The sequence below is a fragment of the Caretta caretta genome, chromosome 1 (assembly GCF_965140235.1).
Source record: "Caretta caretta isolate rCarCar2 chromosome 1, rCarCar1.hap1, whole genome shotgun sequence".
In the NCBI taxonomy this organism is placed as follows: Eukaryota; Metazoa; Chordata; order Testudines; family Cheloniidae; genus Caretta; species Caretta caretta.
Genome location: NC_134206.1, coordinates 318,554,145 through 318,567,389, shown reverse-complemented (window position 1 = coordinate 318,567,389; position 13,245 = coordinate 318,554,145). Strand labels below are relative to the sequence as shown.

The window sequence follows — 13,245 nt, the reverse complement described above, 5'->3', positions numbered from 1 at the left end:
AACAACGTAGAATCCTGTGTACATCTAAACATATTCAGTGAAGCAGGAGGAGGTAAAATGCAGAGATGACAGAGCAGAGGCAGGGACAAGGAAAGGAAAAATACAAAAGTTTGAAGGGCAATATATGTTAAGAATATACAAAATACTACCAAAAACATACAAGGTTGTGCATTTAAGGCTGCAATCTCATTCTGAGATTCAGTTGACACCGAAAGAACAAGCAACCAGCAGAATTCACGTAACCAATTTAATTCCAATGCAAGTCAAACCTTATTATGCACAGCTTGATGGATATGTAAGCATTAGTACAGGATAAGGTGTGTTGTTATACCTGGGTACATCTGTATGCCTCTTACAGTGCATCACTGTTTATATAAAAATAGTTTCATACACTTTAGAAATGACTGGTTACCAAGTCCTGATCTGTGCACTTATACTGGATACCCAGACAGTCAGAACCTCTCTTAGCCAGACACTTCTTCTAATAATGCATATTTTATAGAATTATATAAACGCACCAAAAGTAGGTATGGGATTTTTTTGTATGCATTATTTCCAATCTCAAAGGAAGATTCGATTGGTGGGAAGGGAAGGTAGGAGGGCAAAGATGGAACATTCTTAACCAATCATCCCTCAGAGAGCATGTTCTCCGAGTAAGGACTCTGGGGATTGGTAAAAAAATACTGCGACCAATTTGTGTCACATATATTGTAACATGTACAACTTTATAACTTACGGAGATGGGGAAATATATTGAATGAAGAGCATAGGTTCATATATGTCAAAGACTTCCTCCAACAGTGTTCATGTTTTTTGTTTTTGTTTTAAGGATGGCTGGTGTCTCCAACATGATCCAAAATAATTACTTGAAATGTAATTGTCTTTCTGCGTTCCAAAATGATCATTTAATTGAATTCCATTCCGTGTTGAGGATAATATAAAATAATTAGGCTCCAAAGAGATAAATACCCAGCATGATATTAGTTAATATGAGAACCTGGAAGACAGTGAAAAAGCCATTAAGTCTCACTGAAAGGAAACAAAGCTTTTAAATAAATAAGCCATCCTTGCAGCACAGTGTCCAGAGACAGTGAAAACTATACAAATGTTCCATGTACTAATACTTAACATAAGCTTCACAAGAGGCAAGACTAAAACAGAGGCTTCACTCAGATTCAGTTGCTCATTGTTGAAAAAGAAAATTACTTACATAAGAAATTGATAGCACAGAAAACAATCTTTGAGAGTGTGATACTCATCAAGAACATGGTTTTGATATTTTCTAAATTCCTTCCAATGAGAATAAGAAGACAGATGACCCTATTTTAAGAGGTTTTACACTGCCTATGCATATACCTATATACATAAAGGAATAGTCTAACCAAGTCTACAAATATCTGAATATCTCCAGTTACTGAAAACAACCAGTTACTTTCAAACTGCATCAACAGCCTGGGAAGACATCCATAAAGTTCTCATCAAATTAGTCTCAGGGTGAGTTTGAGAAAATGTATTTGCATCAGTAAATCTTGGAGTGCACTGCAGACAGCTAAAATACACCCCTCAAGTTCAGAGCACACTGGTGAATCTCAGAGCATGTCAGAGTCCAGAGAAACTCAAACAGAGGTGGCAGACAAATCAGAGCAAGTTACTGTAATCTTGAAGAGGGTACCCAAGAGCTGGGATGAAGAGACAATGCTTAAGAAATGAATTTTCAATTTTTGCCCATAATTTTGACTACGGTTCAAAGAAAGCAGAGAACGCTCAGAATGAGCTCATGATGTAAGGATATTGGTAGCCTACATACTGTACAACAGAATCCTTTCAGTTCCTAAATGGAAAATTTTCACGTAGTGGAAATTTAGTCAATACACTCAGCAAACATTAACTTGAATGATCATAAAAGTGCTTATTTTAGGTATATTTCTTAGAAAGAATGCTTAAAAATTTCATCCTATATCCAATTGTATCTACAGTAACGCTGGAATTGTCAGAAAAGTCCCTAGCTCACCATGATTGTTCTGTAAAAACAGTATGTTTTGAGCTGCACACTTCTAGATGAAAATTAATCAACTGTTCAGATTGAATCTTCCACAGGACAGGATTATGTTCAAACAAAAAACAAAAAATGAAATTATATATATAGGTAGGAGACAACACCTACGGAAAACTTTCAAAAACATTCCAGAAAAAAAGTGGTGGAAGAGAAACAGAAAATGTAGAATATGCAAGCAGAATGGTCTTAAATACAGAATGTTTTAAAAGGGTTTTCCAAGAGGCTGCTCCAACAGTAAAGAAAGTACTTGTGATGTCAGGGACAAAACAGTATAAACCATGAAAAGCACACACAGCTCAGAGGAGTTTAAAAACTTTATGTGAGTTCACTTAAGTCAGCTCAAGTTTGCATGGCCTATGACAAGCAACAATAAATACAAATGTAACGTATCTATCTACATAGATTTCAGGCTTTTACTTTGTATTTTACAGTGAGATGTGGCTCAGATACAAGAAAAGACTCACCTAGGGGGCTGTTATTATTTAGGATAATCTATGCCAAGATGCAGTGAAAGTAAACAGTAAGAAGATTTAACACCAGAATGGGAATACGTATTTCTGAATTATAAGAAGACACAAATATTAAGTAAGGGTTAAGCAAATATTAAGCAAAAAGAACTGGAGAAAAACTAAAGTTGTACCCTTGGTAATTTCCATTCTAAATTTTCCACATTTTTATAAAAAACAACATGTAAACTGTATATTTATACATACCTGTATGTTTTTGCAGACTAGAACCAACATAACATATTCCCATTTTGAGGCACTGATGCAGAATACTCACATTTTAATGGGAACTGTTAGCTGGAAAAATAGTACTTACCTGTTAATATCTTCTTATATCAAGTGCCCAGAATTCTTCATTAGGTTAGATGAGCCTAGCAGTCTCAGAGCTGTCCAACAGGACCTGCTTTGCCCACATCCTCACCTTCCCCTAATGAATGGTTCTTCTGGAATTGTAGTTTTAATTAATTTAAAAACATAACATTTCCAACTAGAACGCAAATATCTATTTTCCTTTGTGGAAAACAGAAGTTCATCATAAAAGGGAAAGTCTGATTGCTGGACATTGTACCTAGAGGAAAACTAATTAACGGGCAAGTAAAATTTTACTCCCTTATGAAGACATGCCCAGCAATTCTGTATTACTGGTAAATCACTAAGAAAATCCCAGTTCCTGGGAGGAAAAAAGATACACAATATATAAAACTATATACACTTGTAAACCTTTTAATTTCTGCAACGTGGAAAACCTCACACTTGAAGACAATCACAAGATGACAGCAAATCCAACGTCCAGTGTATGGCAAAGGTGGGAATGGTAGTCCAGATAGCTGTAGTTTAGATTTCTTCAGATTAAAAGGCTGGAGTGGTTTAGTAAACTCCAGTTCCTTGAAATAGCTAGTTGTGTCTTGTATGGCTTGCAGATGAACCTAAGGTGTGCAACCTGCATAGTTTCTTTTTCAGGTAGCAATCTGAGCAAAAATTGAAGAGGACAGTTCTTTGCAACTTTTGAAAGTGTACGTATTTGAAACCGTTCACACAGCAATCTTGTCTTAGTGAAAAGCACAGTAGTGATTTTCTGTGAATAGTAACCCCAGATCCAATATTTTGCTGAAGAGGATTGCAACGGGGGAGAGGGGAGGGAGAAGTCCCATAGAAAATACTCCAAGACGTTTTAAAGTTCACACAGTTTGTCAGTGCATGGAGGGCCTTCAAATGAAACATTCCTTGATTGCCCAGGAATTAATCAGCACCTAGTGCATGGACGAATGGACAACTTTGTGTTAAAAAATCAGACTGAACAACAATGCTCAATGTTATCACTTGTACTTCTAATGAATTGACACTCAGACCTAATTAGAAGCTTCCCTGTAAGAATTGAAGAATCTGCAGGATGTTAATCTCCCTGGGCCAAAAATCCTTTTCTCTGCATAAATACATGTATTTTATCCAATTTGGGGCATAGACCCTTTCTTCTTAACAGCAGGATGTTAACTCCTGCCTCTGTATTCTCTTAGAGGTTTATCCTTCCTAAAGCTAGTATGATGGGAAGCTGTGCCTGACTGGCAGCTATACTAGTTCTGGCACTGAAAATTGTCCCAGTTTGGGACAGTACAGCCTGCAAGACCAGATGGATCCTTGACCATTCTATTTTGTTCTCTGATAAAAGATCTTTTTAAAATTAATGCTTCTGTCTGCAAATATTTTTCCTACTATTGTTACATGTAATATCTGACGTTCCTATCACTAATAAATACATTTTACCAGCACATTTACTTTGTGCATTAAGAGCATCTTGTGTAGTTTCCTCTGTGTAGTTAATTTTGTCTTTTGGACATGCGGATGTTTCTCACAGTTACATGGGAGAGAAGAATAATTTTTGAATAAAACAAACATGATTGTGTCTGGGGAATTCATGGGCAGGTGTACTACCTGAAACTACTTTCAACTTATATTTTGAAAATAGATTTTAAGTTGATGGTGTCCTTTTAACACACTGTTTAAGAGCAAAATCAATGGCAAGACAAAGAAGAGCAGACCTGTGACATAACTATTTTTGTTTCAACCTTGGTCTCAGTTCCCTTATCTATTCTCTTAGCTGTGGTCACGGCAGGTCTAAATTTTGGGGTAACCCATCTGTTCCAAGCAAAAGATTTCTTGATGTAAATTCCGTTCGTCCAACATGCAGAAAGTAAGCCAGTCTGCCTGTGCTACTGTTTAATATGCATTGCTTAAACTGAGACTACATATACCTCTGCCCACTGGAATGAAGTAGATGCAGATGCTTCCTGTTAGTTTTAGATAGAAGATGGTGACTGCTTAATGACAGCTTTGTAGTTGGCTCTGGAAAGAATGTATGCTCCGCCTTATGTTCAAGAAAGTTTATACTCCATTACTTTCTGCAGATTCCATGACTCCTGCCTGGATGTTCAGTGTCTTCGCTCTGTCCCACATTTAAGGCTAGAGTCAGTTGTGATAATTTCCTTTGGAGAATACAAAAGCAAACACCACATTGTACTTCTTCATTTGCCAAAGCATAGAATCTTTTATCATCCTTTGCATACGGTCCTTCTAAAACAGAGTTTTACCATAAAATGGTCTTTGATACGGCCACACATATAACTTTGTGCAAGGAACCACTTAAGCCTGCAGAGATCACTGAATGGAGAAACTGCAAGAAGGATTTTCTACATTTTCTTATTTTAACTCACACTATGAACCATTTACATGAACGTGGTATTGGACAGAACTGCTCAGCCTAAAAGCGCATCCAGAATCACCATGAAGTGAGCAATTCTCTCAGAGGCGATAAGGATGACTTTCTGCTGATTTATCACTGGCCTGTGGATTTCTCTCTGAGAAGTATGACTCCTTGCAACAGCCTTCCTTTGTGATCCAGCTGTGATGAGAATGTGATACACAATACAGGTATAAATGGAATTACTTTGACAACAGGGAGACGACAACAACGTACAGTATTTTGTAAAGAGCCTATGGGCTAATAAGTTGAAGGAAAGAGGGCTGTATATTGATACCCTTTGTATTGCAAGTCTAGGTAATTCCAGTATTTACCATTGCATCCACATTCAACAGATGTCTCGCATACAAATCTACTGGCAATGTTGGTGGGGAAATGGACAACCCCATGAAGTGCACTTTCATAAACTAATATTTTCATCTATATTTAAATATGATTTTGAGTGCTGAACTTTCAAGCAACGGATTTGAGCTCCAGTAATTTTTCCAGAGACACAGAGAATCAATACTGGCACCAAAAACCAGAACCCAGGTCTCCAAATCTTATTTAGGTATTTTTAAAATGTCAACAAGAGCCGACGATGCTCTGATCCATCTGGGAAACAAAACAAAAAGGCCCTGAAAAGTGCGGTTTTCTGTATTGGTGTTTGTGGAAGAATTATTTAAGTCCTGCTTGGCAACAGTTTCCCTTGTTCCTATTCCAGTTTTCACCAGCCATCTGAGAAATCTTGTCTGGTGTTTGACTGTAAGACTGAAATTAATCCTTGTCCAAGGAGAAGCTTCTGTAGTAATTTGGAAGTTTCGAGGATATGTTTTTCCTTTTCATCACCATGTTCCACAACAGACTTTAACGCTTCCTTCCCAGTAAGAGGATGAAAATATTTTTGGACACATAACAAGTCTCTATGGGGGAATGCAAGGCTAAGAGCTTGACAAAATCAAGGAGACGGACAGGTCAAAGAGGGCCCATGAAAATGACAGCTCTTAATACCTCTCTCCAGAACCTCTCAAAAGAACAATAAAGTTCCTTTCTTCCCCTTCTCCTTTTCTAGAGCCCTAAAATAAAAGTCAAGCTAGTCCAAAAGATATCAGGATGAGCTCATCTAGACACTCTCTTATAACTACTTCTACACACTTATCTGAAGAATATCACCTAATAAGGACATAAAAAGATATATCATAATCTTAGAACTACAATTTGTGAGGATGGATGTGCTGTCGCAGGAGAATGGCTGCCACTCTTCTTGCTAGAAGCAGCTCATTGTGGCAAAAAGAAAGAAAGCCAAAAATGTTCAAAATTTATTCCAAATAAGGATTAATAATCACCACTTATGAAAAAGCAGTAAACAAACAAAATGTTGAAAAGATGACAAAGCAAAAAAAAGAGAGCCTTGCAGATTGCCTGATCCAAAACTTCTGATGCAGTCTGAAAGCAGAAGACTGCTAGACCCTGTATATAATAGGAACATTTCTAAAAATGGATCATGTTTGCTAACAATGATTCAGACTGACCAATTATTGCCACAGACAGGTCGCCACCAGAGTTTAACCGTGTTGATCATATCTGCTTTAAGTATGGTTAAAAACTACTAAAAACCCCAGCAGCAGCTGGCAACATATCTATTCTGGGGCTCCCAATGTTGCTAACGCTGGTAGTAAGAAAATGTCTCTAGAGTTCACAGAGCTTTAGTTATGGCTTTGCAAGAGAACACACACTTCAATTAATTCTAATTATTTAAATAGGGCAAAACTATTAAAAAAATTATACAGATCTTCTGTATAAAATTTGCAAGAAAAAAAATACACCAAGAACAGAAAAATAGAAACTTTTAATGTGTATATCTGTCCATTTTACATTTACTTCAGTTTGTACAGATACCCAACTATTATACACCACACATCAAAAATGCATATGTTTGTATTTGTATATATAAGTATTTGATCTTTGAGGTATAGGGTAATGCACAAAACACATTCTGTGCTCCCAAAATTTAAATGGACATCTGAAGCAAGCCATGTACAGTATAAAAGCTGCATTTTATCAAATATTATGGAAATTTATCCTCTCAGCATATACAGTTAAAGCACATGGGTTGACTTGCCGAGTTTCAGTTAAATATTTCCAACACTTTGATTAAAAAAACCCAAAACACATTTTTGTTGGTGTATGCAATTGATAGTCCTTTTTGGTTATTCTAATTTCCCTTCTCAAAGCCAATTTCAAATATTCTTCACTTCTTCAAAAATACTTCTCTTACAAATAACTAGAGCTTTAAAGTTTTTTTTCTGTTTTGGAATAATACTATATTCTTTTCTTTATTTCAATGTATTACTAATAAAAAGAAGCAGCACTTATCAGGGGCTCGATACCACTGATGTAACTAAAAGCACATTGACATAAAATATACACAGAAGTTTCCCTATTAATAAAAATAAAAGAGCCTATTAGAGAAAATAAAATCTAAACTATACTCTGCCTACTCCATAAACACCATATTGACCTCACTGATCCATCTCCCCGAAAGCGTACATAAAGAGAAAGGCCTTACAGTGTACCCTGAAGATCAAATGATATGAGTTATTTTGGATCATACCAGGAAGTCAGTTCCAAAGTTGTGGCCCCCGCACAGACAGCATACTATGAGCACAGCCACATTCATACCAACAAGGCTCTAATTCAAGCATTAAAGATGATTGCAGCTGTGGTAGCACGGAAACCAAGTTATTTTACTGCTTATTTATCAGAAAACTAACTCATCTGCAGTGTGTAATAGTGAGATTGAAAGGTGACTGGAGAGGATTTATTAAAAAGAAAACCCTCAGCCATATTCTTTTTGTTTATATTATTGTAAATGAAGGGTGATGCTTTAAAAATAAAAATTAAAAAGCTTTTCTGCTTGTTTTTATATATTAGAAATAGGACTGGAAACTTTGGTCTTCCCTAATTATGCTGGGGAACTCCTTAGGGGTCTCAAGAGATGTTTATTGTAAGCTATCGCACCTGAAAGAATAGGGGTTTTGCATCCTTAATATTCATTCTCTGAAATGTTCATAAGTGGGTTTTTTGTTTGTTTGTTTGTTTTAACAAACTGACTAAAAAGCCCTTCCTTTTTGCTCTGCTTTCAGTTCCGCGTGATTTCATTTATTTTTCATCATCATCAAGTCCTTCAGATTAGATGCATGAATTTGTAATAACAAGCCCCCGCCCCGCCAAATCCTTCTCCCACTTTCAAGTTAAAAAAAAAATCATGGCCTTTTTACATTAAGGCAATAAATATTTCTTTTAAAAATGAGACGCTCATTTATTTACTTATTACAGTTCATCGCTCAGTAATATGCTCAATGCCATGAGGGAAAAAGAAAGTTTGTTTCAGGCCTGGGATTGGCCCTCAGCTGTGTGCTTGCATTTGGTTATAATAATTTTAGAAAGTTCACATTATTCCTTAGTGACACCATAAAAGACACCTACAGTAAGTGTTACATAAAGTCTTTGTATCATATCAGCATGTATTCTGCAGTCCACATATATTACAGGGGAAACATTTTACAAATATTTTAGATATTTTGTGAAATGTATTTGGATTATATCTTGTATCCCTCTACCTTCAAGCCAATGCCTAGTTACTACACAAATGATGGGAGGGAAAAATATAAATAATGAATTTAAAAACATCTCCAAAAATGACCTAAACTTTTCTACACATAAAAATGTCATTGCTTAAAAGGTAACTTGAGACGTTAGAAGCAAAACGATGCACCTCCCAATCGAACACAGAGAATTCTCCCTTCACACTGCTATAAAACTAAATTTCTAGCCCTGCAGAGTAAAAAAAAAAATAGGGAAATATAACCTGTTACTGCTTTAGGATTGAATAACCCCCCTCCTCCATCTCAGATTGTGATTTTACTTTGTGATGGGTAAAGGAAGAAAATACAAGGACATTGGTTGAATCTGGTTTGTTTGTTTTTTTTAAATAAAGCAGCAGCTGATCCAAAGTTTGGAATATTAGAATTAAGTTTGGGGGGAGAAGGATTCACAGGCAGAGCAAATACCAGGTAATTAGAGGTGTGTGATACATGGCCCCACAATTTACCTCATAGATATCTCCACCTGTGATTGTATAATTAAGCTGTAAACCTTTCACTGGTCCAGAGACAATATAATCTTTCAATGACAGAAATTCATATTTCAAGATGGGGAATGGAGGCGAAAAACATTTGAGCAGTCTGTTCATAAAAAATGGCAGTTCAGAAGCTATTCAGAAGTTTGGTATGTTAGTAGCAGTCCTGGTGGAGATGAATTAAGGGGCAGAATACAAGTGAGAGGACCACTGATACCAGATAAATACAAATATATCATTCCCACGTGTGTGTGAGGTGTACACAAAGATTTCCTGAATATAATTTATATATTTGACACACCCCACATGTGGAAGAATTTATTTCCACCACTCCATATTATTTACTCACAAACACACACATATACAGGCCCTGATCCTGCAAATATGTGAATGAGTAACTTTATGCATATGGGTAGCGCCACTTAATTTGTACGATTGGATCCTATGTTAAAAACACACACATGCCCCCTCTTAAAAAAAAAATCAAACCTTTATGCAAATAAATATATTCTATAATTATTCTTTAGTTTACACAAGCCAAACAACTGTGATTTTGGTTATCACTGGTACTTTATACATTTGACGTAGGCACTGAAGAGTATGAAATTGCAGATAAGTATACCAATTTGTGAATTTAAAGTGAAATATTTATAACAGGTCTTGAAAATGCAGTTATTTGGGATCAAGATGCAACAGCATACCCCCATTTCATGAGTGTTATATTCACCTCCACAATTTATTGGCTTCTATACCTTTACATGAACAGGGCAATTCTCAATTCACTGTTTATATTCCATGTGCACCACAAAATAATAAATAGCAATTCAGTAGCACTGCTGCATTCACCTAGATGCCCATAGTATTTACTACTCACCATAAAACTAAACCTAGAGGATCACCACAACCTGTAGCATCAAGAAACATGAAACATTTCTTACCATTACAAAATTATTTAAGTTACAATGATTTAAGAAAATATAATTCAACTCTAGTAAATTTTCAGAGGGTCAATAATTAACAAGTCTTGAAAAATAATCTACCTTAGAAAATATTTTCAAAAAAGGTAAAGAAGTTTAAGAACTATAACAAGAACAATTTTTGAAATGTTAAGCTGTATACTTATTTATGTTTAAGTATTTCATGCACATATTTCACAAGCTTTCAAACAAAACAGAAAACTATCTACACATTTGCGTACTGGTACATAGAATTCCCCTCATTTATGCTGCTTTAATCTTTTTACTTTACTAATTTAAATAAAAAAAATGTAATTTTTAATTAAAAGATAAAAATACTACCTATTACTAAGAATCTTTAAAAATGAAATAAATATCACAGGAGCATAACTTCTCATAAATGCCACTGAACACATTGTATGACATAAAAGGTTTATTTTAACTTTTTTTCTCCCATATACACTAAGTACTATAAATTTTCACTGTTTTAACTAAATCCATTTTGATAAACAAATTTTGATAAATTATTGGGCGTACTAGAATTCTTCATCTAAACTTCAAAAAGGCATTAGAGGACAAAGCAAACATGAAATTATTGAACATATGTCTGTGTTATGTTGTTTTTATTTTCTTGCAAATTGGTCTCTTTTGCACAGGGGACCCAAGCAACTTTTAAATTCAAAATGCACGCACATGCACACCACCCCACTGCCAAAAAAGAAAAAAAAACCTAATAGAAATGTTTTGGTTTTAGCCATAACCAACCACCAGAGCTGGCTGGAAAATTTCAGAAGGAATGCTTTTCTGTTGAAAAATACAAATTCATCAAAATAAACATTTCTATTAGAAACCCGCCTGACTTCCTGCCAGTTTGCTTGCCTTGTTCCTTGGCAGACCAGTCTCCCAAGCTCTTTGGAGTACCAGGATCTCTAGCTCCCTGTCATCTCAGGAGGTGGACTGGTCCAGAGCAGGGGCTCTCAGGATTTCCAAGTTGCTTGGCTCCTAGGCTCCCCACCTCAGGGTCTGCTAGGACTGTATACAGCTCAGGGAGCCTCGGAAACTTTTAGAAAAAGTCAAAACTAAATGTCATTTTGACTGTTTTTAAAATGAAAATTTGAAATTCCCATTCTGCTGGAAATTTAGTTTTTTGTTCAATTTTGAAATAATTTTTTTTTAATTTCAGAATTTCCTGTGGAACAGGAATTTTTGTTTTCAACCAACTTTCCTAAGGATTTAAATGGCTGAATTTTATAGCAGACTTTCTAAAAGAAGCTCTTCTATTTCACAACAATGGCCATCTTTAGAGAAAATAAAATAAAAATAAATACTCTGAAATTTAATTTAATACAAGATAAAAGGATCCAAGAAGTGCGTCAGCAGTTTTAACAGTCAGTATTTTTACTGTTAGCTGATAAACTTTTCCAAATTTGGACACAGGGACACATTAAGCCATCTTGGAATGTTAAATCAATTGATTCCTCCAATTAGCTGTGCATAACTTAGGGCTTCAAAATTTACCAAAAGGGAATCAACATAGAACCTTAGATATGCATGTGCAACTTCATTTCTTACCTGAGGCATAGGGAGCTTTATGTTGCATATATAAGATCAGCATTTGAACCAAAGTGTTTTGTGCTTGGAAATGAACAATTTTTTTTGCATTTTAAACCAGCCCCAAGTCAAACACACACACCAACAAGACAAGACAACCTCCCTCTGCTTTAGGGGAAAAAAAAACACCATACTTAAAAAAAAAATTAAAAATCCACAGATGAAGCTGAATAAAAATGAAGATGTCGCTACACTGGACAGGCTGCGGGTCAAATTTCATCAATATCAACACAGAGCATTAGCTTTAAAATTTGTTTTTTATATGCATGTCTTTTTACCATGTTATGTGTTATAAATTCCATGGCCCAAGACTGAAGTCTTTGTTTACACCAATAAGTAGGGCCCTACCAAATTGATGATCTATTTCGGTCAATTTCAAGGTCACAGAACTTTAAAAATCGTTAAATTCATGATTTCAGCTATTTAAATCTGAAATTTCACAGCGTTGTAATTGCAGGGGTTCTGACCCAAAAAGGAGTTGTGGGGGGGGGGGGGGGGTGTCAGAAGATTGTGGGGTGAGGGGTTGCAGTACTGCAACCTGTCACTTCTGTGCTGCTGCCGGTGGTGGCTCTGCCTTCAGAGCTGGGCAGTTGTAGACCGGTGAATGGCAAAGGAAAAATAAGATGGGGTTTATTCCCCCACCTTTTTTTAAAAAAAAAAAAATGTAAAACTTCTGACAAAAATAGTTTTTTTTTGTTTCATTTTTACATTAGTAACTGAGGCCCTATCTACAAAGAAAGACTCTGGGCTTATCGACACTTAAAAGGCCAGAGCGGCGCAGCTGCACCGATGCACCACTATAGCGCTTCAGTGAAGATGCTACCTATGGCAACAGGAGGGCTTCTCCCATTAGCGTAGGTAATCCACCTCCCTGAGAATCAGTAGCTATGTCAACAAGAGTCTGCACCAGGAGTTAGGTTAGCATAACTGCACTGCTCAGCAACGCAGTTATAGCAAACACAAATTGCTAGTGTAGACCAAGCCTAAAATGACTGGAAAACTAAGGGAATTATGACATCACAAGAGACTGAAAACAGCCACTAAGAGGGTTAAAGGATTTTTAGACAGTGATAAAAACCTTGTTTTTACCAATACTTCTTCCTAATGAACACCTGGGACAAATGACATCTTCGTTAAATATTCCACATCCTTGTCCCTCCAATTAAGTAAGGTGTGACAGTTCACACCACACACCTCATATACACCTACTTCCCAAGCAGTTCTCCAGCAAAACCAGGGGA

At 36.1% G+C, this 13,245-nt stretch overlaps 1 protein-coding gene across 7 annotated transcripts in view; it reads right to left on the bottom strand.

Moving 5' to 3' along the window:
• The window catches only part of BRD1 (bromodomain containing 1), a 106,533-nt gene that overhangs the window by 25,861 nt on the left and 67,427 nt on the right, over nt 1–13,245 (bottom strand). Inside the window, exon 9 of one of the 7 annotated variants that reach the window (XM_048836233.2) lies at nt 775–997. The exons of the other annotated variants lie outside the window; for them this stretch is intronic. Within the exon in view, the coding sequence (XP_048692190.1) occupies nt 981–997 (17 nt within the window). The 3' untranslated portion in view covers nt 775–980. Of the gene's footprint in view, nt 1–774; nt 998–13,245 lie in introns of those variants that run through there. 7 annotated transcript variants of the gene reach the window in all.